Genomic DNA, 27,759 nt, shown 5'->3' with positions numbered 1-27,759 from the left:
AAAGTTTCCTTCTCGTTGTTTTCTAAAAACTGTTTAAAACCAGAGTGGCAAATTATCATTTTCATGGGATGGTCAAAAACTAGAACTCCGTTTATGCAGCTTCACTCCTCTTTCACATATTTAAGTGATATAGATACATATTCAGCAGATGGCTGGAGAAGTCCTGTGGCAGCCTCCAGAGTAGATGTCCAAAATTATATAGTAAGTTTAAATAAAAATGAGCAACCACATTTCGTATAGAATGTAAGTGGGAAAAGGTTTTATTAGACTAGCCCAAGCTTTTAAATACCTGAATCATGCTCTATCCTAAAAAAATACTATTTTAAATACAGTTTTTCTGTGCTTGTTATGGCCTCTGCTGCATAACACTTTTCGAATCATGGTGATGATGTTTCCTAGCACATACAAGAGCTCAATAATTATTTCCTAAATGAATAAATTGTAACATCCAAACTCTCTTTCTCATTTCCTTATAACCATGGTCAGAGTTGAGTATGGAAGTGCTATTTGTAACCATGGGAGAGAATTAAAATATTGCCTTTTAACACTCTTCAGGCCCACATAGATACAAATAGGCAGAACACATACACAAATGTTCAATCTTTTCTGCCCCTCCTCTTTGTTTCTACAGCATCATTGTGTGCACTGCTATCAATTCATTTTTTACATTATGCTGTCATTATTAGTTTACTGTCTATCACCCTTGACTCTGAGCATTTTGGTATAGGTGCAGTGTTATTCACCTTTATTATCTAATATCAAGCAGTGTCTGGGTCATAGAAGGTGCTCCACAACTCAATGAGTTAAAGAACCTCCAGAATCAATCCTAATAAATGTGCTCAAAAACGGTCATATAACCACATAGCAGCAAAGAAAATCCCTTTGTTAACCTGACAGTTCTAAGTAAAAATCATCTCAACCAATCTGCCGGAATTCTGTTGGCTGAAACATGAAACTAACAGAACAAGAAGGAGCACATTAGTAATAACCTAGCATGGAAAGTTTCTGCCTTCATGAATTTACTGAGACTTTATTCATGCTACATTAATTTTATCTATTCATTGCTGTGGCAGATAAAAAAGAATAGGAAGTGGGCAGGTGACTGGAGGATAGGCTTTCTGCTCAACAAAAAGCTAGCAACAAGGCTTACTTCTTCTGACTGCTCCCGAGTCTGTGCAGGTGAAGATCTTCTTCCCACTGTAAGTCGATGGCAAGGATAAGAGAGCCCTGATTCGGCAAGACACATCTGTAAAAAGTAGAATCCATCACTTGTAAATAAAATGTAGCCATGTTTCACAAAAAGATCTTATTTTTTGAACATTTTCTATTATTTCTGAAGCTAGATTAGAAAGCTCACTCTGGTATCCTAGGTATTACATTACCAGGAAGTCTTTGAAAAATCTGAAAATTTTCCACACATGAGATGTTACAGTAGTTAAGGCTAATTCTTACTAGCCTTGGTAATAGACTGTGGCTCCAGGATATGGTAATTAGCAAAAAATAAGGCAAATCATACACACTTTTCCCCCATGATGTGTCTGATTAACACTCTAGCCCGGGCAACAGAGTAAGACACTGTCTCAAAAAAAAAAAAAAAAAAAAAGTTTCAGATTTTGAATTTTCAGATTAGCGACACTCAACCTGTCTCTGGCAGGCTTTTTCTCCAAAATGAATGGGGTGAGTCTACTACTTCAAGGAACAGGTCTGACAGTATTAATTACCAGTGCTAAAATTTGAGTTTTCAAGTACAAATTTAAAAAACTAGCAGCCATCATGAGCTTGAACACTTTTCAATGCTTAAAGATTTTTCTGATGACATTGGTGGTGATATTAACAAATGCAATTTTTTGGTATAATATAATGAAATGTGTCAACATCTAGAAAATCTTTATAACTTAGAGGACCAATATTCTTCAAATGAACAGTGAATGCATGATGTTATAAAATTATGCATGAGTAAAAGTTCTATTCAAAGTGTGAGGCAAATCAATGGATCTTACTATAACAAAGTACAAAATGTAATATGGCTTCAGATTCTGCATTGAAACTAACTTTTAGGAAACTACTACTTGTCAAGTTCTACTTTAGTGTTTAAAGAAGAATTTCTACAATTATCTGGAAAGACTATTAAAATACTTCTTTTTCCAACTACAAATCTGTGTGAGGCCAGATTTCTTCATACACTTCAACCAAAACAATATCTAATAACAGGTTGAATGCAGAAGAAGAAAGATATGAGAGTCCAGTTGTCTTCTATTAAGACAAACATTAAATTAAAGAGATTTGCAAAAGTATAAAAACAATGTTACTCTATTATTCACTAAATTTTTAGAAAATATAAATACTTCTCATAAAAATGCTGTTTATATTAACATGTAATGGTTTTATTATCTTAATTAAATATTTATTTTTTTCTCAACATTAATTTTCAAAATGGTGAATGTCAGTGAACATATTCTTTGAGGTCTTTGATGATTTCTCTATAAGTGCAAAGGGATCCTGAGACAAAAACAGTTGTGAACTGCTAAACCACACAATGTGTACAGATGCAACTAATTTTCATGAATAATAATAATATTTGAAAGAACAGAGAAGCCAAAAGCACTCTCTTCTGTGAAATTTTAGAATCTTTTCAATTATGTTTCCTCATATAATTAACAAAGCATACAATGTTTTCTTTACAAACATATTAAAATAAAATATTAAGACAATATGCAAAAGAAAACTGTAAACCATCATGACTGATCACTTGCTATCTCTGATAAGTTGTTAGTATTACTATTTTAAGCTTGGCCCTTGCTGTTTATAAGGCCCTTCTTAATACTGCTTTCATTAAAAATATGACTTAGTCCTTCAATGTATTTTTTATTTTGTTGCCAAATTTTAACTCTCTCCCAAATACATGTTTGCAGTCTGTCTTTTTTCCTAATTATTAATGGCAGAGACTAAGACCTTATGGCGGTGTTCCGTGATAATGATGATGGCAGGGATGGGGATTGCTACAAGTGGAACCCAAAGAAGTGACTGCACACAGTAGTCTTCAGCTATTACTGCCTGTGGGGTATAAAAAAAAAACAAAAAAAGAGTACTAGACTGGAATTTAGAAGACCTGAGTTATGGGATCTTGAGTCAGTCACCAGGAGCCTTAATATCTCCTTCTATAAAATATGAAGGCATCCTATCAAATGATCTCTCAGATTCCTTCTAGCTGTAATGGGCTATGATCTTAATTTAAACATGTCGTCAAGGTGATACGGTTAAGTCAACAGCAGGCTCCTCATCTTGCATGTGACACAGAGTGATACAGCTGAACAAGTCTGAAACTATAGCTTTATTCTTTGTATCTCTTTTTTTTTCAATAGGCCTGTAAAATACGATTCCCTTGTATTTTAAAAAGAACATTAATATAAGAAAGTTTTTTAAACACCATATCTCAAGCCTGTCATCATCCTAACAAGGCACCAGCATAATTAATTGCATCCAGGTTTGGGAATGCTACTGGGTACTAGCATTGAATAAATCATTGTAATATATAATATGAAGATATAAATGTATGTATTAACAGCATCCAGCATCTGACATATGTATATATATACCCATGAAACCACTTAGTATTTTTAAAAATATTTAATAATAAATGTTATTAAGAGCTTAATATGTATTGTTATTACACAAAGTGCTTTATATGCATTACCCCATTTAATTCTCACAATAACCCTGCCATGTAAGTATTATAATCTCCATTTTAAAGATGAGGTTACTAAACCTCACATAGATTAGAAGCTTGCCCAAGGTGACACAGGTACTGAGTGGTGAGCCAAAATTAAAACTTAGGCACTTTTATCTTACAATCATTTAAAAAGAATCTAATCAAATAACTATTAAGGCTCTAATACATCTTGTCTTATGGTCTGATAAACAATAATTACTTTCTTTGGCTTAATTAAAATAGCTACTCCTGGAAGCCATCAATTTGTCAGGCAATATATACTAAGTCCTTAACATATGTTTATCATGAATGACAACTCTGCAAATTAAAGATTATCATGATTGTATAGACCACAAAACAGGCTTAGGGAGGTAGAGTAACTTGTCCAAGTCAAATCAGCCACTAAGTGGCAAACCAAGTTTAACTCCAAAGGCCATGGAGTTTTCTATCACATCACATTTCCAACGTAAAGACTTCAAGGAGTAATAAGGAGCCTTAAAGGTGACTGCTACAATACCCCTTTTAAATTTTCAGATGCTCACTGTTCAGCTAAACAGATTACTGAGGTAGTTTTAAACCAAACTGAGTCATGAGGCTAAAATTTCATTTACTGCCAACCAAAGGGCAAATCAAAAATCTTCTTTACTTTTATTCACAATCCAAGCTTTTTCCCCCCTTTTTCCTATTTTCCTCTTTTCTTTCTTTTTTTTTTTTTTTAAGTCACTTATGTGCTAGAAAAGTCACACAGAGCTTAATTTGTGGCAGGTTGAAGCAAGCTTATTAAGAATGCTAGTTACCAAGTGTACATCCACTTGTCTGGACTAGCCCACTGCCACATTCTTGTAGCAGGGTTAAATAGCAGTTTAGTCACTTCACAAAAAAGCACACTGTTAAAAAGGAAGTGACTAATAATATTCTGGAACAAATGGAATATTAAAAGAGATGTTCAGGTCAAGATCAATTATCTATAAAACTCCTGTGTAAAAAGCTCAAAAAACTGTCTTTTCCGCCTAGCCTTGCTGTGTTATAGCCCTCAATTAATTTGGCAAGTTGGTAAGGTTTAATGAAATAAATACAAACAGTAACAAATTCGGAGGCTTTCTGCTATATACATAAACACAAATGCTACCATGTAAGGTAGCGGAGTTGGAAGGTACAGGGATGGCTGCTTAGATGGCTTCATATTAGACTCAAGATGTTAGAGTTGGAAGGCTCCTCAGAATTCATCAATTGCTAGTATCCCAACCAGGAGACCACAAATCCTGAAGCCTTAGCTGAGTCAAGTGCTGCTGCCATACCCTCCCCTGCCCCATTCCAAACTACTAACAAGAATTTACAGAGAGAAGATACCAGCAGCCTACTCTTAAACTTCTCCTATCAGTAGTGCCACGATCCCCAAGAGATTCCAAATGAAAGACAGTTTCTTCTCACAAGATCTAGTCTAATTCTCCCACTTAGCAGGGAAAGAAACTCAGGTGTGGGGAGGTAAAGTTTTTTGCCCCAAGTTTCACGTCTGTTTAATCATAGCACAAGTATGTTCTCTTGACTCCTCTTGGTCTTTCTACTAAATAACCTTAACTAAGTTTTTATAAAGATGTTATGTTAAAGTTAGTTGCAAAATACCAGTAAGTATCTTGGTTTAATTACCTTAACTTTTCTTAAAAAAATTTTTTTGGGAATATATATGAAAATAATTTATAATGCTCCTGGCTTGCTTTTTTTCATTTGTTTCTTCCTTTTAATCTAGTGGGATTCTCAAAATCAAGGTGAATCACCTGATGCTACTTTTGTCCACGTTATGACTGCCCACCTTTATGCTTCCCCAAACTGGTCAAACATTATTTTGAGTTTTTCTATCAAAAAAAGGTTGTTCAACACAATTTTTACTACTGCCATCTCGGCCCCTAAAACCAGATTATTACATAAGGAGATAAAGCATTGCTCACTGCAACAGAATTAGCAAAATTTCTAAACAGATATACTTTTATTAACTAAATATACAGACATCACAATATTCTTGGATTGTATTATTTTTAGATTTTAGTGAATACACTAGAAGAGGTTCTGAAGTACTTCAGAACATTAGAATCCTTGAGAAGAGCATTAAGTTATACAATAAGAAAGATAGCCCTTTTAGATCAGTGTAACACTGTCTAGTGGCATAGTCTCTTTCACATCTATTTAGAGAGAATGGTCAGGTTTACCTATATATTAATAAAAATACTACCCTCGGGCAGGTGGGCAAGATGTTATCTGTAAAGCAACTTTAAACCAAAGCTATTTCAATTGAATCAAGAGCTCCGTTTAAATAAAGTCAACTCTTTTGCACAGAGGCCAATGATCCATGCTGTGCATTAAAATGGTCCTTATTTCTCAGTTCCTGTCTCTACTGCTTTATGTCATTTAATTGCTTATGAGCACCCTCTATTGGAGGGCAGAAGAAGGAAAAGAACATATTAAATGTATTGCCTCTAATCAATAAGACTAGTGAGGTGAAAAAGATCTGGAACACATGTAGATTTCACTTTAACTCTGCCCTTCTTCCCCAAATTATTTGATAATTTAGAGCTAGTTGCTGAGTAAGTTACACTAACTGCATAGTTACTCAGAATCTATAACTTAATCATTCAATAAACATTTATTAAGTCCTTATCATATGTGAAGCACTTGGATCCAGGCTTTGATATTCAATGTCATTTCCCAAGGAAGTTGCTTACCTCATAAGACCTCTGTTTCCTCATCTGAAAAATGGGAATAATATCTATGTTGACAGTAATAAAAAGATGGTAAGTACCTAGCAGGGTGGACTTAATTTTCTAACTTTAAATAAAAACCACGAAACACTTCATCTCTGGCTCCTTGCCAGAAAGCAGGATTATCATATAGGTGTTTCTTCAGTTTCAATGCCCAATTATTTCTGACTTTAAGAGTCTAAATCTAGATGACAGTGTTAGTATCATTTAAGTGTTCTATACCATCTGTCAAATACATTTAACTTTATTAGTATGTGTTTTGAAATATAGAGCAACCAAATATTAATATATCACTCAATCTTTTCTGTACCAAAGATATCCAAAAGATGTTGACCAATATTTAATCAAATTGTCTTCTTAATTGAACAAAGTAGTTCAAATTATTTAAGGGTTTCCTGTCTCTTCCCACATAATATTCTTGTCAGTACAACCCTGTGGAGAATATGTTTGCTTAGAAATATTGTGGCTCCAAGAGCTTCTAAGGGCCCATCTCTAACATCAGTCACTATCTGCTTATGACTGGGATTTTCAAAAGCATATGTTACAAACTGATGTCCAAAAATGAACTTGCTTCAGGTTTCCCATTAAATTCCTGTGAGATGAATTTAACTAAAATTGAGAGACAGGACAACAGGCTATCAGGGGCAAAGGAAAGGGGTATCCCTGTCTGCTGCAGTGGCTTTGGGAGACAAATTATGCTCACTGAGAACATTCAGCTATTCTGCTTAAATATATTTAACCAGGCTGTAAGCCATGTTTCTTTCTTCTGTCACCACCATTAAAGCAAAGCAAGTATTGCTCTTTTGTGTCTTTAGGTGGCATGGTGCCCTTTTATACTCCTTTCTCCCATCAGTGCTGCCTGTGATATGATTCCATGTGTGTAAAAACATTGGTGGGCCAATACATAAAAAGAATACTGTATATAGATCAATGGACCTGTGTTAAAATCCTAAAGCTGCCTCTTCTTCATTGTGTGACCTTGATCACAATGACCTTGATCACAATGAAGAGAAAACTGTCTGCTCTCAGTTTTATCCCCTGTAAAATGAAAAAATTGGGCTAAATGATTTCCAAGTTCTTTTCTCTCACCTGGAACAATTTTTTCAGTTCAAGTTTAAAGCCATAACCTGGCCCATCTTTTCAGCTATTACCTCCAACTATTTCTGTATACTGTACACAGATAGATCTGTTTGCCCACTGATCCAAAAATGTGTCTTGTACTTGCCTACTCCTAGGCTTCTGCTCATTCTATTACTCTTGCCTAAGTTTCCCTCACCGTTCTTTTCCACCTGTCCACTTCAAAGGTATGTGAGGATCATATGAGAAACTGTAAGTGAAAACTCAAAAACTCATCTCAATCTCTTCCTGAAAGCCTTTTAATAACCTCCCCAATCTCAAAATTTTTTGTCACTAAAACACTTGGTGTCTTTTGGTAGTCAATCATATCCAGTGACATTTAGACCAAATCTTCCAGAAAATAAGCACTTTTGTTTGGCTAGCTTCTAAGGGGAGGACCAGAATCCCAGGTAGGAGCTGAGTAGACAGAGGCAGTGGTTTTACATGGGTGGGCCAGAAGCTGGACCTAAGAGAAAGGAAAGCCAAATTCCTAGACATCAAAACTCTGTCATCCTCATTTGTGGAATTCTGCCCAGGCCATAGCCCTGTATGATATTTCTGTTCACCGGGGAAGAGGTAATCCTAGAGAAACACTGCACTTAGGATTCAATGAGCGCAGTGGATCAGGGGATCTGCTGTTCTAGTAGGGGAGAGGAAAAAGAAGTGTCCTAGTGAAGAAGGAGGAATCTTACCCCAAAATGTATCCCCATGTTTCTCAAATCATTTATACCTGTGACAGGAAAGTGTCTGAAAAAACATGTGTCACTGTAAGGCAATTTCTTTGGTAAGCAGACATCACTATACTTCCTTGGAGAGGTGTAAAAGTAGAGTGCTTATGAACTTGGACTTCAAAGCCACACCGTTAAGGTTTGAAATTCTGGTTCTGCCAATTAATAGCTGTTTGACTTTGGACAACTCTCCTATCTTCTTAGTGCCTCAATTTCCTCCTCTGTAAAGTTTTCTAATGTATCTATATCTGTCTATCTATCTATCTACCTATTTATGCTTGGTGATATAAATTTTGCTATCTAATTCTGAGGGAACAGACAGATAGTACTCACCTTGTTTTAAGTAGAGTGTAAAATACTATTACTCGCGCGCTTAACTAATAGTTAATGAGTAACCATAACATGCTAAGAACTTAGCTCAGTGTTAGGGATACAGCCAATGGTGAACAATTTCTGCTTTAATAAAGCTAATGGTTTTCTAAGCTATGTAGGTTTGTGAATAAAGAAAGTACAGGCCATGCTAGTTCTATTTTATACTGCTATGCCTTACCCTTATTATCCCCTTTGTGAGAATGAACCTGCCATAGTTTGCCACATTAGCACTCCACAGACAAGAAAAATGAGATTCATATTATTACCCAAGATCATAGAGCTAATAAATAGCAGAACAGAGTTAGAAACTAACTTAAGTTGACTCCTAACTTTTTAAAATCACATCACCTCCACTTAGAAGGTGAACCAACCTGGCTAGCTTGTTAAGCCTCAAATTTTGGGGGTACAGGAACATGATAAAGCTGAATTATGGGGAAAAAAGGTTAAATCATTGGATTACCCAAAATATATAACTACATTTTAAGGCAATATAAAAATGACGGAAAGATAAAGAGAACAACTTATGTTGCAAAATCTCATCTGTTTTTTGTACAGTTAGCTTCCATAGCCAGGAAATTAGTAAAGAGAAATCTCACTTTAACTTCTCTACACTTGACAGGTCAAACAAAGCTAATCATCATGTCATTTGAATTAGTATACTTTAAAAATACAGCTGTGAGAGAAGATAACAATGGATTGTGCTTTGAGAACAGACTGAAAAAGATTTCTCAAATCTTCCCTGGTTTCTACTCCACATAAATACGGCATTTGTATTATATGATGGCTTGCAGGTCATTTAGCTTATTCACATATATGTGTTACCCTGTTTCATATCAGTCAGATCAATACACTAAACACCTCTCATAGTTCTCAAAGTAATTGAAAACCAAACTTTCAAATATTTTTCTAATCGGGAAAGTATCTTTTCCCAGAAGAGAATATAATTTTTTATACATTACTTGAGATTTCATAGCATAATGGCTTAGCAAAACAAGAGGCATGGAAAAAAACTTTTCTGTTACCAAAACTACTTAAAACAAATACCAAAAAAAAAAAAAAAAAAAAGGTGACAAAATAAAAATAAAAGCATGTTTTCAAAAAATTTCTATTTCATGTTAATTGTTGTTGTTACTGTTCTATGAAAATATCGCTTGAAAATATTCAGAAGCTTATGTTAAATGGGTGAAAAATCTATCTTGGATGCAGTGTGTTCAGGTTATAAAAGCATCAGTGCTTATTTTATCTCCCCACAAAGTGTTGCTGAGATAATTACTGCTGACAGCTTTATTCAAGGTTCATTTCACTTTTTCTGCTATTTTTCTCTGGTTAGAAGTTCAACAGAGCCCATGGGAAGCCACACCCCTCACACCTGTTAGGCTTCTTCATGTTACTGAGGGCCAGTATGGACATGTCACTTCAAATTAGTATTGTACCAGGGCGCTAACTGTGACAATTACTTATCACAGGTTTAACTTAAAAAAAAAAAGTTTCTAATTCAACCACAAAACAGTGTCACAAAATGTAATTTAAACCTGTAAAAGCAGGTTGCATAAAAAACATTCAGAGAGCCATAAAATAGGTTCCCAGGGTTGAGCTTTGTGAATTATCTGAATTATGCAGGAATGCTATACAAGTGAACATTTCCTTTAAAACAAAACTAAACCAAAAAGGTAAACAAGGCAGAGCCAACAATTACTTTACCAGCCAGCAATGGTGATGAGCAGGCCTCTCTAAGTTTTCTTCAGTGTGCTTGAATATTTGGTTCATTTTGTTAATTCTTTTGTGCCAAGTAACTAATTAAATAATGAAATTTCCAGTTAAAGCAAAGCAGCTACTTCTAGGCTTACCAAAGAAAAGATACTGTTTTATACTAGGTAGGACAGAAACATTCTCTTCTAGTATTTGTTTTTTTCTACTTGTAAACCAGAAAATCATCATTAGAAAGGGTAAATATTAACACAAAAAGAAAAAGGAAAACCTCACACTCTTAAATGTGTTTCAAGCTAGTTATTATGAGCTTCTCTGTTTCAAGTGCAAAATAATCTCAAAATCATGCCACCTCTGAAAGACCTAAGATGGCTGAAGGTGGTTAATATGGACTGCTGTGAGGCTAATTGTGGATCTTGAGTTAATTACTTTCTGTTGATAGGGGATTTGAAAAATAAATAAAATGGTCTTTTACTCCGTTTTTACTTCAATCTAAACTCAGGAAACATGGAATGATGATGGCTAAGCTCTGGATACTTAATTATTTGCTGCTGTTCTTTAGATGAGGACCCAGAAAGCTGGGAAGAATACCCACATCATAATCAATGCTAACGTGCCTTAGCGAAACACTAGTGAACGGATCTGTATCTGCCACAATGTGTACAATTTGATTCGCGAATGCCGAGTGTCCATTACCTGATCAGAGTTAACAGGAATTCAGTGCTGTTTCTATCTCCTTCTCTCTCTTTCACTCACACAGACACACACACATACACACGCTGTAGGACATAAGCCAGAGCTCATGGAGACTGGCTTTGAAACAGAATCTTAAAGTATTAAACACTCATGAAAAGCAAAGGACAAAATAATGACACCGAGCAGGAAATTCAACAGAAGAAATTAATTGCTTGTTTGCAGAAAATCACACCCACTGGTGAATGAAAATAGTTCAATGGTAATCTTGGTATGGCAACATAATTTCAGTATCTTAACAGTTTGACAGATTTTAAAACCATTATACTCACAAAAGATACACTGGAAATGTAGAATTTTTCTCAAGATATTTTCTTTACTTTTTTAACACTTTGAAAGTCACTTATTAACAAAAGCATATCAAGTCACCATAAGAAATACTGATCACAAGAATCCAGGATCTTATCAAAACAAGCCTTTTGCCTTATTCTACAATTACAACATATTCACAAAGAAGCAAAACCAAATCTTCAGTTACAAAGGTGCTTTTACCTCAAGCTGGTTCCTCATTTTAAGTTTGATATAGAGGTTCTGTTAGGAGAAAAATCTAATTATTTTAGAGAGCTACCATATTAATCAGTGGTGATTTCAGTTCATCATAACCACAGAACCTCCAAATATGCAAGGATACATATCTCAAGCCTGTTTTGTATGCATGAAGAGTACCAACCAGCCATTTGGCACATGTCTAGTCAATAGTGAGATGCCATTTACCCCACAACACTGTGGAACTCTTTGGATAGCAAATATAGGAGCTCTGGATATTTTTCCAGCAGCATCTAATTCCTTGGCAAAACTCAGGCAGTTATGCTAACAACTTTGGTCTCTGCACATGGACATAGTGCTGCTGGGCTCCTTGTCCTGGCTTTTCCTCCTAGGAAAAATAGAACCCGAATTAACTATACCAAGTTAGGCACACCAGCATAAACGATGACTGTCTAGAGAAAAGAAAAAAATAATTTCACCTTGCTAGTTAATCCTTACTGGCCCGTTCCAGCCAAGTGATTTTTTTCCTTCTGCTCAAATACTATAATCCATATTGTGAATCTCTGATATTTTTAGTTTGTGATTTAAAAGAACCACAACTTTGGCTGTGTTTGTGTTTAGGTGACTCTAAGGTCCTTGAGGACACAGCCTGACCTTACATTCTCATTTTTAGCTGCCACAGGGTTTAGTACATTGCTTTGCATAAGCTAGTCACACAATAAATGTCTACTGCTTTAATTTAAATGGGTACTATCCCTATTTTCCTTACCAAGATAAAATGCAAAAGCTTGTAATTTTCTAGTGAAATTATTAATATAATCTACCTAGTCCTACAACCCCAAACCTGGAAACCACTCCAAAGTGAGATAAATACTAAAACTATCATTACAATTTAAATAACTATCTGACTGACTTTTGAGCCTGAGTAAAAAAGTACAGGGTTCAAAAGTATTCTGACATGAGATGGCATGTTACATTTAATTCAATAGTCACTGATGATTTGAAACCACTAATCAAAATAAGCAAAGTACAGACCACTCAAATTCCATATCAATATAATTTGAATTTGTGCATTTTCATTTTTTGGTAAGGCATACTAGTTTTATATCATATTTAATGTTTCAGTATAATTATCTTTGCATGCTAAAATATTTCATCTCTGTGGACTTCATGGGAATTAGAATAATCTAAATGTCATTTCAAATCTATTTTGTAAGATATGATGGCTCTTAAATTTATGAGGAAGCATAATGTAGCTAATAAAAACATTTTCAGATTGGCATAGAAACCATCTAACAATGTATATTAAACATAAAACTAAGCCAACACACTTTAAATGTCTCACATAAGAATAATACATTTGACATTATTATACTATTAATTATGCTTTTTAGGATTCCCACTCAAGTAAATACAAAAACCAATAAGTAATCACTCTATATACATGTGTATATGTTTACTGATTGGTTCACTGGTTCTTGTACACACACGCACATACCCAACCAGAATAATCTTTTACATTAAAAATCAAAACAAAAAGCAAAATGAGAAAATCCTCATATCCAATAATCTTTTAAAAAGTAATTTTGACACATGGTAAAATAATGATCTATTCCCAACTCAAGCATGTCTTCTGTGGGCAGACTCACACCTGCAGCATTTATTTATGCCAATACCAAAAATTTAGGTATAAAATGAAAGCTGTTAAGTGTTAACTCTTCAAAACAGGCAGAAATCATTTTTGTGTACTAATTATAAGCCTATGTGTTCAAAAAATTAGTCAAAAACTGTAACTGAATAAATTACTAGAGTTAAAACGCGGAAAAAAGAATGTTTAATGTGAGTATAACAAAAACTAAAATCTGAAAAACATTTTCCAGAGACTGGGATAAATCATTTTATGTATTATTTTGATCAACACATAGTAATGTCAGACACCTTCCTTGAAAAATAAAATAAAATGCAATATCTTAGCAAAATGAGAGAAAGAGATGACTTGAGAATTAATCTAAGATTTATTTTTTAAAAGATCTTAGTATAGTTATTCAGGGGTCTTATATATTATTCGAAATTTACTTATTTTAATTGATTAATTTCGTCTGCTAAAGAATTATGCATTAGAATTGTGTAGAATCAGAGAATTTAGAGTTAAGGGAAACCTTGGACTTGGGGTGTGGAGGATGGTGAAGAAGAACAGAGAGGATTCCAATATTTATTGGAATACTTATTATGATCTGCTGTCAACTAGAGTGGGATGTTCCTGGGGATATTGTGAGAAGGAGGGAAATCTGGCTTCCTGGAGGAGCCCTTGATAGTATAGCTGTGCATATCTGAGGGCAGCAGTGGGCACAATTGAGCACAAATGGGAGGCAACCTGGAGTTTCTTCTAGATTCTACCCTCATCCCCCAAATCCTACTCTAGGATCTGGTTCCTCCCTCATTCTCTTGGACTTGGTAATCTCATACTGTACCCTAGTCTCTCCCCACTAGTGCTCATTAACATTAATATCATAGTGCCTTCTTCTATTATCACAACATATTCACAGAAAATCAAGACCAAATCTTCAATTACAAAAGTGCTTTTACCTCAAGCTTACCTGTCTTAACAACAACAATACAAAGAATCCACTATTACAGCATGAATTTGACTCCACACAACTCTTCACACCTTAAAATCTGGCCATTCTTCATTTCTTCTGGTTACTCTTCTCCTCTAAAGTGAGTGGCTCGAGGGCAGGTAAAGTGCAAAATGGTGAGGAACACAGGTAGAGGTATAGGTCAGATCATGAAGGGTCAAATACACCCCATGAAGGAACTTAGATATTATCTTATAAGCAATGGGAAACCACTGAAAGATTTGACCCTGTTCTCATTAGCTCCTAACTTTACTGAACCTTACCTATATTAAGCCTTATCTCCTAAGAGCCTCAAATATGAACTGGCTCAATGAACGTACCATGCTTGAACCAGCTCATATCAAGTAAAGAACACTTCAAGACTTTGCTAGATTATATTCATTCATTGAAACTGTAGAATTTGGGAGACAATATTCTATTTTAACTGTAGTTTGGGAATTTCCAGAAATTTTGGCTCAGGTTAAAAAATTCCTCATAGATCAAAGCACAAATGGTACTGTGTGCTGGTGTAGCTAACCAGAAAGGCCATCTAGTTCTGTGGGAGGCAGTCTGGTAGACAACTTAGAAATGCCTGGTTCTAGTTCAGACACATTTTTTTTTTTCTGCTTTAAATATTTCTTTGGGGAAGGGGACACCACACTTCTACACAATGAAGTGAAACATTTTTAGAGTCCAGCGGTCTTTTAGTTTCATCTCCTATGCCGTGAATTCATAGGGAATAGGTTCCAGCAGCTCAAGGTCCTTTCCCTTGCTTCTCACAAACTGTGCTATGCCTATTATGCCATGAATTCACAGGGAACAGGTTTCAGCAGCTCAGGCTCCTTTCCATTGGTTCTCACAAAGTGTGCTTCCCTGGGTGGAGCAGGCTGGTGCTTCAGTTGAACCCAGGTACCTTTCTCTTTGGCTTCCTTCTTTTTCTGATCATTTTCCTTCACACGTTTCAGGAAGTTATCTTGGCTCCTAGAGTGCTTAATATGCTCCATACACACATTAATCCTCTTAGCAAGAATCTTGCCCTTAACTTGTTTGTTTATAACAATTCCAACAGCATGCTGGGTAACACTGTAGACTCTTCCAGTTTTGTCATGGTAACATTTGTAGGGCATGCCTTTTTGAACAGTACCCATTCCCTTGATGTCTACAATATCACCTTTCTTGTAGATTTGCATGTATGTGGCCAAAGGAACAACTCCATGTTTTCTAAAAGGCCTAGAGAACATGTATCACGTGCCTCTCCTCTTTGCCTTTGTGTTTGTCATTTTGGCGAATTACTAGAAGATGGCAGCTCCAGACAAAAAGAAGCAGACATAACTTTCAAACTTTTGTAATGTTCTTCTCAAAGTCATTTGCCTCTCTGAATCTGTTTCCTTATTTGTAAAAAAATAAAATAAAAAAGAAAAACAACAACAACAAAAAAAACCCCAATAACTCTTCTAATTAAACAGATTATGAAAAAAAATGAGTTAGTCTATGTAAAGGGAATTTAAAGCTGAAAAACAGAGGGTTAGGGCTTCAACATATGAAAAACAAAACCAAAACAGAAAAACCAATGATTGGTTTTATCTCTCCCACATTTACTAGGCTTATCCTACATAATAAATAACATGATCATATCTTTAACTTTTCATATGTATTCACCTTGTGTGACTTATATTTATTTTGTGTGACCCCAAAGTAAAATCCAAGTGCCATATAGTAAGTAGATGTGCAATAAAAACATGTTAATTTCATCCAAAGTGAAATGTGATTTAACTTCCCTCTTTATACAGCACCAGAATCCTATAGCTGACTTTAGTCTTAACAACAATAATACAAGGAATCCACATTTACAGCATGAATTTGACCCTACATAGCTTTTCACACCTTAAAATCTGGCCATTCCTCATTTCTTCTGGTCACTCTTCTCCTCTAATCATCCTGTCAATAAATATTAAATTTCTGCTATGTACCTAAGGATAGAGAGATAAAAAGAATTGTATCCCTGACTTTGAGAGGTTCACAAATAGTGAATGAATTTATACACAAGAAGTGTAAATAACTAATTTTACCAATGTGATAAGTCCCATAATAGATGTTTGGGAGAACAAGATGAGGAAATGTTTAATTTTTGCCTGAAGACACCAAGGGAAATGTCACAAAGGATTGCCAGCTGAGTCTTAAAATGATGATTTGGTTAAGGGGTAGGCCAGAAGGAGTGTAAGCACCTTTGAAGAGAAAGAAATGATATGAGCAATGGCAAGAAAGAAGGTAACACATCTATGAAACAAGTAATTCAGAGTGGTTGGAGGACAGGTAAAGCACAAAATAGTGAGGAACACAGGTAGAAGGCAAGGCATATGTCACATCACGAAGTGTCAGATATGCCCCATTAAGGAGATTAGACATTATCCTGTAGGCAACAAGAAGCCACTGAGAGATTTGAAGCAAGCAAGTAATATGATGCAAATGCATTTAACAAAGATAACTCACACTCCAGAAGTTCTGGAGAATAGAGTAGAGGAAGCAAAAGAGGCATACCTGAAACATGGAAATCAGGAGAAAATGAGGAGAGCCAGAACTTTGGCAAGAATGGTAGAACTACAAGGGAGATGGATCAATAGACCAAAAGGATGAGAACTGAAACCACAATAATTTTTGCTATTTGTTTGCATAATTCCAAAATCACAGTGAAATTAAAGAATTATAATCTTCAGTAGCAAAAATCTATCAGCTTGGGTATAATGATACCATTTCCTTAGTTTGTTATATTTTGAGGTGTTTCCATATATATCATCTTATTTGAACTTAAAACAATGTTGGATAGTGGTGAGAATGGGAAACTGAGGGTTAGAGAGGTTTATTCATTCAAGCAATATTGAGCTTCTACTGTCTGAAGGTATTAGGTACGCAATGGTGAACACAAATAGATATCTTCCCTTGTGGAACTTATACAATGTGGGAAATAATCACTTGAATAAAATATAAAATCACAACTGTGGTAAATATAATGAAAGAACAGCTTCACGAAGAAATAGTTAAATGAGAAGAATGAGTTTGAGTTGGAAGAATGAGTAAGAATTATACAGGAGACATCAGGGAGGAGGAAAGGCCCAGTGATGGTATATTGGAAGAACTCTCAGGAGACCAGCACAGCTAGAGAACAAAAAACAAGAGGCAGTAAAATATAACACTAAAGAAGTAAGAATTAAACCATGCAGTGCCTGGTTGGTCATGTTAAGGAGTTTGGGCTTTATATGGGAAATTTAAGCAGGAAGACTACTTGAGTAGATTTATATCTTTTGGAAAAAGGATTATTCTGACGCAGTATGGAGAGGTGATAGAAGGGAAGATAGAGTGGATACGGGAGCCCAGTTTGGCGTCTTTGGCAATAAATTGCCCAGATTCAAGAAGTTGTTATCTTATATTAGGGTAGTGGCATTGGAAATGGACAAAAGCGAATGAATGTGAGATATGTAGGAGCTGAGAGGAATTGATGATTATTTGGATAAAGTCAGCAAGAGAGACAGACATCAAGAATAACTCCTGTTTGGCTTGTGGAACTAGATGGATGATGCCATTTATGGAATTAGAAAACATCAGAAGAGGATCAGGAATGGCCAGGGAAGAACTCAAATCAATTTTGGATGTGTTGAATTTAAAGTCCTTTGGGACAATAAGAAGGTTCTTCATGGGAAGACCAGGCTAGAAATAGAAATCTGTTTGTCATCATCACATGGGGGATAATTTAAACTATAAATGTGATAAAGAATACCTAGGGAAAACATACAAAGTGAGACAAAATGAGTACATGGAACTGATTCTTAAAGAAGTCCTATGTTTGTTTAATGACTGGGTAAAGGAGGATGAGCTTACAAAGGAGACAGAAAAGGAAAGCACCAGAGAGGCAAGGGAGAAACCAGGGGAGTAAGGTGTCCTGGGAGGCTAGGGAAGAGTGTTTCAGGAGGGAGTTTTCAACAGGTTCAAATACTGCTGTGAAGTATTTAAATTGGCCCAGAAGTAGAAACTACATAAATGCTTGCCTCATCAACAGAAAAGATAAATAATAATGGAATACACACACAATGGAATGTTATAGAGCAATGAAAATGAGTGAGCTATAATTACATATAACAATATGGATCCATCTCACAAACTAAGGAAGAAGGAACCAGACATATAGTACATACTATATGATTCTATTTATATAATGTTCAAAACCAATCTATAGTCTTATCTCTTGGGTAACAGGGATATGAGGGGGGCTTCTGGGATGCTGGAAATATTCTCTTTCCTAATCTGGATGCTGGTTGCATGGGAATATTTACTTTATAAAAATTCATCAAGCTGTACATTCATGATTTGTAAATTTTTCTGAATGAATTTGAATAAAAATTTTTAAAAAATGCTGCTAAGAAGTCAAAAACAATGAGCATTTAAAAGGTCTACTTGATTTAGCAACACAGCAGTCATTGGCACTTGAAGAAAAACTATTCTGGTGGAGAAATGGATTGAAAGCCAGAGTGGTGTGAGTTGAGGAACAAGTAGAAGAGGAAAAATGGAGACAGTAACCACAGTTAACTCTTTGAATTCTGGCTGCAAAGAGAGAAAGTAGTAACTAAAGTTAGGGAGGATATTTTGGTTTTGCTTTCATGGTATGTGTATGTTTCTCTCTCAGTGTGTTTCTTTTAAGATGACAGACTCTTCATGTTTAAATGTGGACAGAACATCTAGCACATTGAGATTAGTTAAATCTAAAATATATTAATGAAGAGATTATTGATAGCATATGGTTCCTGAGAAGACAGAAGGAGATACAGAACACAGGTGAAGGGACTGATTTTATTTACCTTGGCTAGAAACAAGGTTTTCTGACCCCCAATTCCAGTGGTCTTTTTCTACACAGTTATCTGATTTGAAAGTATGGAATTTGGGTTAATGGCAATATTTTAATGTTCAGTGTAAAAGAAGCTTCCAAGTTTTAATCCTGTCTCTGTGGACTTGGGTGAGTTTTTAAATAGCTAGCCATAGTATCTTCCATGTTTAAAATGGGGATAACATTTAATATCATTTCTGGAGCTTTATAGATCAATTAGTAAACTCTCAGCTAATAGATTTAGAGATGAGAACGGCTAGAATGACAATACTTTCCACTTTTTGGATGTCAAAAGCTTAATATCTAAACTTGTAAACTATCTCTTGACCAACGCAACTAAAGAAAAGACAACTGGAAGATATGGTACACATAGTGGTCACACTTCACAGTAAATTATATAAATTACAGAAATTATAGACCTAGTTGCCATTTCATAAAAGTGGGCTAAGGTCACAATGAATGTGGCATGTTCATCAGAGTCATACCACAATGAGCATTATGGCATGGTAAAGAACAGAGATGACAGATAGGTTTTCACAAACATCCTGTTGTTGATCTTCCCTGCAACTATGAGGGGCATACAGTGTGGTAAGACTGTTCTGTCTGGGTTCAAATCACACTACTACTTATTAATTATGTGGTAGTATGAATATGGCTGTTTGCTCATCTATAAAATGGGGCAAGCAATAGCCTTCACCTAGTAAGGTTATTAGGAAAATTAAGTTATATGTATATTACTAAGACTAGTGCCTCTCTGTATATTATATAGTAAGTATTTTTTAAGTGTTATCTATTATTGTTATTCTCAGAGGGAGAGGTCTGAGGTGAGCTTCAGGTAAAGGGACCAATCTTATGGGACCAGACAGATTCTTCAAGGAAAATCTCTGTGCATAATAGGTGAAGCTGGGGAATGGAAAATAAGAACTTGGGATTTAAGGTTCATAAAGAAATCTTTTTTTGGTATAGTGAAAAGAGGTAGCCTTTAGAGTCAAACCTGGCTCAGGATCCCCTTTTGAACACTCCTTATCTGTGTGTTATCGGGGATAAGTTATTAAACTACCTCAAGTTCCTTCATGTATAAATAAGGGGATAGTAACATTTACCTTTCAGGACTGATTAATGAGAAGATTAGAGATAAAACATATAAAGGCACAGCAAAGTGCCTAAAACAAAGTAGGATAAATATTGTTCCTGTTATTACTTTTATTGTTAACAATAAAAAATAATAATTATAGAGGCCAATAGAAAGGGTTAAGTTTCATCTAGACTTATTATTATTATTATTATTTTTTGTTGTTGTTGTTCCTAGGGGTCAAGTCACAAAAGTAGTCCACATTTTGTTGTAAGATATGTTCTACATTAAAATAAGCAAAATTCAATTTTTGAAAGTTATTTTAGTGCTCACTTTAAAACTTGGGATATTATACTATAAAAGGCCAATTTTCACTGTACTATGTTTGACTTCATAAATCATTTGAAAATAGATAAATATCTTAGATAATAACTGTGATAAATTTTTGAGCTTCTGAATTCAGGAGATAAATTGCCATGTTACTAAAAAGAACCAATTCTCTCAATATAATAAACATTTTTTAACATGCACTTTCTTTACATTTTTGAGACTACATCCCCTTTTCCCCTACAATATGGGTTGTATTTTGTTTTGGTTTGCTTTCTTGTTTTGTTTTTAGTAGCAATTATAAACTGATATTTATCTATTCTAAAACACCATGGGAATGATATGGTCTTAAAGACCTTCTCAGTGGATGGCAAAATTCAAAGAGAGACACCTACATGGATAACCACAGCATTGAAAAACATATCATATAATAATTCAATTCTTACAGATCTCTCTTCTGTATTTCCCACTCTTTTATTTAATACAGTAGCCTCCCATTATCTGCAGTTTCACTTTCCACAGTTTCATATCTATCTATATATTAATAGTACATATCTATTTTCACTCTTCTATTGTGTTTACACAATTATCCCTACTGTCTAAACACAATTCTTCCAGCTGTTCTGCACTACTGCTAAGTCTGTTTCTTCATCTTTAAGATGAAGTGGATCTCCAATAGTCACCCCTTATACATGGTTTCAGTTACCTGCAGTCAATTGTGGTCCAAAAATGTTTACTTCTGGAATTTTCCATTTAATATTTATTCATAAGCTGTAAATAGTGTGCTGTTCTGAGTGGTGTGATGAAATCTTGGATCACCTTGATCCATCCTGCTTAGGACAAGAATCATCGCTTTGTCCAGTGTATCCATACTGTATACACTACTGCCTGTTAGTCACTTAAGTAACCATTATCAGATTGGCTGTGGAGTTATCATAGTGCTTGTGTTTAAGCCACCCTTACTTTACTTAATAATGGCCCTAAAGCTCAAGAGTAGTGACGCTGGCAATTTAGATACGCCAAAGTGAAACCATAAAGTGGTTCCTTTAAGTGAAAAGGAGAAATTTCTCAACTTAAGGAAAAAAAAAATCGTTTGGTAAAGTTGCTAAGATCTACAATAAGAACTTATCTTCTATCTATGAAATCTGAAGGAAAAAGAAATTTGTGTTGGTTTTGCAGTCATACCTCAAACTATTAATATAAAAGTTACAACTATGGTGTGCGATGAGTGCTTAGTTAAGATGGAAAAAGCATTAAATTTGTGGGTGGAAGACATGAACAGAAAACATGTTCCAATTGATGCAATGTGTTGCAACAGAAAGCATTAAGATCTCCTGAAACAAGTGTTTTATTTTATTATTAAAAGTTTCTGGAGGCCGGGCACGGTGGCTGACACCTGTAATCCTAACACTTTGGGAGGCCAAGACAGGATAATCGCTTGAAGCCAGGAGTTCAAGATGATCCTGAGCAAGAGTGAGACCCTCGTCTCTACAAAAAATAAAAAAATTATCCGGGTGTGGTGGCATTCAGTCCCAGCTACTCAGAAGGCTTAAAAACGAGGATTTCTTGAGTCCAGGAGTTTGAGGTTGCAGTAAGCTATGATGATGCGACTGCACTCTAGTCTGGGTGACAGAGCAAGACCTTGTCTCAAAAAAAAAAAAAAAAAAATCTCCATGAGGCTGAAGTGGGAGGATCACTTGAGGCCAGGAGTTCTAGACCAGCCTAGGTAACATAGCAAGACCCTGTCTCTTAAGGAAAAAAAAAAATTAGCCAGGCATGGTAGCATGAGCACCTGTAGTCCTAGCTATTCAGGAGGCTGAGGTAGGAGGATCACTTCAGCCCAGGCATCTGAGGCTGCAGTGAGGTATGATTGCGCCACTGCACTCTAGCCTGGGTGAGAGAGAGAGCAAGAACTCCGTTTCTAAAAATAAATAAATAAATAAAATGATTGTTCTATTGTTTTATTATTATTGTTATAAATCTCTTACTGTGCCTAATTTATAAATTAAACTTTACCATGGGTGTGTATGTATAGGAATAACAGTATACATAGTGGTTGGTAGTTTCAGGCATCCACCAGGGGTCTTGGAACATATCACCAGAGGATAAGGGGGGACCACTGCACATCAAAGCAGAGACTGATGATTAAGTGAACCATAAGAAGTAAGGGATGCAATGAACCCCATGGGGTAACACAGTGTTAACAAAGGTCTATCATTTGAAAATGTCATATTTGTTTGTCACTCGTCTAAAGATTGCCCCTTTTTATCTGAATTACAAATATTTGAGAGTTGAGTTTACATCTGTTCTAAATAAGACTGAAAGGTTACAAACAAGTAACACAAATCAGATCTCCAGCTTTTCAACTACACACCTAACTCAAGATAACTGATTAACTTGTGTTAGGCCAAATTGTTTTTCTGAACCCTCATTCATGTGCTATCATATGCTTGTTCATTAAACATGGTTCAGCAGCAATTTATATCTGTCTTTTTCATCTCTTCAGATTCTCAAGTTACTTCTCTATTTAATTCATTCTACTTGCTTCTTGTTTAACTGTGAATTACATTTAAATTTTGGGGTAAGATATTTAAATGCTTCACATCTCCCATCACATTTGCGTGGTTCAATTTGGGTTAGGGTCCCTGATTTTTCTTGGTGGTTGGTTTTTTATTTGTTTGTTTTGCCTCTTTGTCAATAGCATCAGCTTCACAGACAGTGGTTTCCAGTTCTCAAGATCTCCCATACTTATCCATTGTTAGTAGGGTTCTCCTTCTTCCAGAATTAAGACTATTAATTCTCCTAGCTCCAAGAGCCTAGGGAAAAAATAATGTCTTCTTATGACTTCTATGACCTTTCCAGGTAAGATTCAATTTTCTCCAGTTATTTCTTGAACTGTTCTCCTTCCCCTGTTTTTCCCCATCATCACAGGTATTTTCTCCTGAATTTGAAGTACTTGATATAAACTACTATTTATGAAGTATCCATTTTTAATTATTCCACTGCTGAGAATAGTGAAAAAAAAATAGTGAAAAGAAACTATAAATACCCTTACCAAGAAAGTGTCCAAATAAAACTATCTGCCTCTAAACAACAAAATGTTACAGCAATAGTTTTAAATGAGAAACTGACACAGAGAAATGAAAGATAACTTCTAAACTTTGAGATGGAACAGCTAGCAGCATTCACAAGCAATTTAGAAGTCAGGTGCATTTACTTATTGAACAAGTAGTGAAGTATATTGCCACTAATAACGTAGAATGTCCAAATTAAATTGTTACATATGGTTGGAGAACATAATATTGGTTCTTTAAAGTTTTATTTGTAGTATCAGTCATGTATCTTCTAACCTGTCATGATTAATTCAGTCCCCTTGCACTTTGAAATCTCCACAATAATAAGAACTTTATCAGGCTGGTGTTGGTATGAAGTGGCACAGCAAACCAAAATCCCACTGGGAGCAGTTCACAGACTTCTCTTCTAAGCAGCAAAAAGCTGTTATCATTTTCTGAATTACAGGAACTATAAAAGGACACTCTACTCAAGCTGCCGCTGAATGTCACCTGAAAAGCAATCACAAAAGGGCTCTGTCTTGGCTTATCTCTGAGCTCTGTCACTAAGGCAACCAGCAGGGAATAAGTATCTGTGGGTCTATGAATTTCAGAATCCCATAAAAGCCAGGGCTAAAAAGGCATGTGCAGCCTCTCAGAGATTGACTGCATTAATACATTAGCAAATACTGTGAAACACTGGATAAATGTCAGCAATTATGGAAAAAGCGTCTAATAACGATATTCGTTGCCTGTCAAACCCCAGTGAGGTTTGATATGTAACTGCCACTCAAAGCTGTCTGTAATTTTATCTCTTTTATACATCTGAATCCACAGCATTCAAATTTGTACTTTGAAAGTAATAAACTGTAAAGCAGTTCATTCCATGTTGATCACAACTGTCAACAAACATACAATAAAAGAACAAAAAGACTTTCATTGGCTCTGGGAATAATCAGTACCAACAATCTCTTGTGGATATTTATTTTTTAAAAACTAAATATATTCTACATGTAGAATGTCATGATGTGGAGCAACGATTGATTTGACTGTCAATTAAGTCACCTTGAGCTTAAAAGTTTGCTTACCATACATGAATGCTCATTTAAATCCTTCTTTCTGGGTTAGAAAATTTATAAGAATTCATAGCCAATTAGATACAGTTGTGAACAACCTCCTTTTTGTGCACATCAAAAAATGCCATGGAATCTGTTAGCTCCAAACAGGCTATAATGTTACCTTCATGTTCTTTCTCAAATACAGAATTACAGGCAATTGATTATATATAAAACCCAAGGGCCTAAAAGCACAACTTAATAAGCTGGGACTATTACTCTTTGGGTTTGTATTTCCATTGCTCAAGAAAATAACTTATTAAGAAATCTTATCACATATGTTACAGCAGTTCAAATGAAATAGACAGCATGTTAACTTGCAAACACAAATGCCAGAGATTAAGTAATGCACATATGTATTATAAACAACCTTCCATTTCTCAGTTAAAGAACAGGGTCAAGTACAAAGGTTCCAACAAGACCTTTCTCAGTAACAGAGGAAATGAGCCTGGTTTCTTGAGAAAGAGCAGGGGTGTCTCTGGAGAAAGCAGTAACATGTATTGGAGTGACGGGCTAGCAATTATTTATTGTAATTCAGAACCAATCACTGACTTTTCAGTGCCACATTTAATATTAAGGAAAGAAACATTTACTATTTATTTTGTGCCAGAGGCTATGCTGGGCACTTACAAAGATCTGCTTCCTGCCCTCAAGGAGTTCATAGTCTCATAAAAGGAAAGTTATTACAAGTACTCTTCTTACAAACTAGCTAGAAGGAAAAAGGTGGTTTGAAGTAAACTTTAGGAAAATTGAGGATAACATATAGTAACTGTACTATACTGTATACTATTTCTCTCAAAAAATACTCACTTATAACCTATTACCTGCCTCAAATGACATCGTGTACGTGATATAAATTTTGTAAACTGCAAATGAGTATATAAAAGTCTCTTCATACTCACCTACCACTGTGTTAAGTAACCTTGAGTACCAAAATAGTGTTACTGCTCATTCTTTGCCATATTAATAATATGCTATTGAAGAACACATACAAACCAAAGTACCATGGTGAAAATTTGAAATTTACTTATATTCAGAGATACAAGTGCTAACCTAACAAAGGAAAATAAAGGAAAATTTTTGCTTATCTGTTTCAGCCTTTTTTTTTAATTTTTTTTTAATTTCAGCACATTATGGGGGTACAAATATTTAGGTTACATATACTGCCTTTGCCCCACCTGAGTCAGAGCTTCAAGTGTGCCCATCCCCCACACAGTGCACACCGCACCCATTAGGTGTGTATATACCCGTCCGCTCCACCCCCCTACCGTCTGCCTGACACTCCATGAATGTTATTACTACATGCGGATTTAAGTGTTGATCAGTTAAAACCAATTTAATGGTGCTTGTTTTTCCATTCTTGGGATACTTCACTTAGAAGAATGGGTTCCAGCTCTATCCAGGATAATACAAGAGGTGCTATATCTGCATTATTTTTTGTGGCTCAGTAGAACTCCATGGTATACATATACCACATTTTATTAATCCACTCATGTATCGATGGGCACCTGGGTTGTTTCCACATCTTTGCAATTGTGAATTGTGCTGCTATAAACATTTGAGTGCAGATGTCTTTTTTATAGAATGTCTTTTGTTCTTTTGGGTACTGCCCAGTAATGGGATTGCTGGATCAAATGGTAGTTCTACTTGTAGCTCTTTGACGTATCTCCATATTACTTTCCACAGAGGTTGTACTAGTTTGCAGTTCCACCAGCAGTGTATGAGTGTTCCTATCTGTCGCATCCATGCCAGCATTTATTGTTTTGGGACTTTTTGATAAAGACCATTCTAACTGGAGATAAATGATATCTCATTGTGGTTTTGATTTGCATTTCCCTGGTGATTAGAGATGTTGAGCATTTTTTCATATGTGTGTTGGCCATTTGTCTATCTTCTTTTGAAAAGTTTCTGTTCATGTCCTTTGCCCACTTTTTGATACGGTTGTTTGATTTTTTCATGCTCATTTTCCTGAGTTCTATATAGATTCTAGTTATCAGCCCTTTATCGGATGTGTAACATGAAAATATTTTCTCGCATTCTGTAGGTTGTCTGTTTGCTCTCATGATAGTTTCCCTGGCTGTGCAGAAGCTTTTTAATTTGATCAGGTCTCATTTATTTATTTTTGTTGTTGCTGTGATTACCTTTTGGAGCTTCTTCATAAATTCTTTGCCTAGGCCAATGTCTATAAGAGTTTTTCCAACATTTTCTTCTAGAATTATTATAGTTTCATGCCTTAGGTTTAAGTCTGTCATCTACCATGAGTTGATTTTTGTGAGAGGTGGAAGGTGTGGATCCTGTTTCAGTCTTCTATGTGTGGCTACCCAATTTTCCCAGTACTATTTATTGAATAAGGATTCTTTTCCCCTGTGTATGTTTTTCTCGGCTTTGTCAAAGATTAGATGGCTATGTGAGGATGGTTTTATATCTGGGTTCTCAGTTTTGTTCCATTGGTCTATGTCTCTGTTCAGCCTTTTACTGAATAATTGTAAACCTTCAAACTCAGTTTAATCATGTTACGACAGAAAAATTCAGCCAAATCTCTCTACTTTCCCTCTACAACCTGAAATATAAAGAATTTAAATCATTTTCAACACACTGTCCTAATCCAGGGTTACATAGTTTTTTTTTAAACAATTTGATTTTTTAAAACAGAGGTAGGTCTAATATGGAAACATAAGAATATTTTAATTTAAAATCTTCATAAAAATACTGGAATTACATTATATCAGTCACTGAAATCCTCCTGAAATGACTGACTGTAAATTCAATGGCATTAATGCCATTTAGCACACTCATGTGGCCTTATTGACTCCCTGAGTGCAGGTCTAGCCTTAGCTATTGGGTTCTTAGGCCACTGTAGAGGTCAGGATAATTGCCTAACTTGTAGTGTAATTAGAGATTTAAGTCAGATACTGGGGGAACAGACTTTAAGTACTTTGGAAAGTCCATCCATGCCCCTTGCTATTATATAATAGTTCCCAAACTTCAATAAAGGCAAATGGTTTGACCAGCGTGAGTGCAATTATGAGAAAAATTGGACTGGATATTTTAAAACTGGAACTATTCTGAGAAACATGGAAACA

General features: G+C 35.4%; 1 protein-coding gene and 1 pseudogene across 2 annotated transcripts in view; both read right to left on the bottom strand.

Moving 5' to 3' along the window:
• The window catches only part of FAF1 (Fas associated factor 1), a 446,948-nt gene that overhangs the window by 164,168 nt on the left and 255,021 nt on the right, over positions 1–27,759 (bottom strand). For both annotated transcript variants that reach the window (XR_006734185.1, XM_045548070.1), the window contains exon 9: positions 1,151–1,246. Coding sequence is in view for 1 of the 2 variants with exons in the window: in XM_045548070.1 (XP_045404026.1) it covers positions 1,151–1,246 (96 nt within the window). In the remaining variant the exon portion in view is untranslated. The remainder of the gene's footprint in view (positions 1–1,150; positions 1,247–27,759) is intronic.
• LOC123635670 lies at positions 11,760–15,656 on the bottom strand (annotated as a pseudogene).

The sequence above is a fragment of the Lemur catta genome, chromosome 3 (assembly GCF_020740605.2).
Source record: "Lemur catta isolate mLemCat1 chromosome 3, mLemCat1.pri, whole genome shotgun sequence".
NCBI classification, from domain to species: Eukaryota; Metazoa; Chordata; class Mammalia; order Primates; family Lemuridae; genus Lemur; species Lemur catta.
This window is presented reverse-complemented; position numbering and strand designations above follow the sequence as displayed.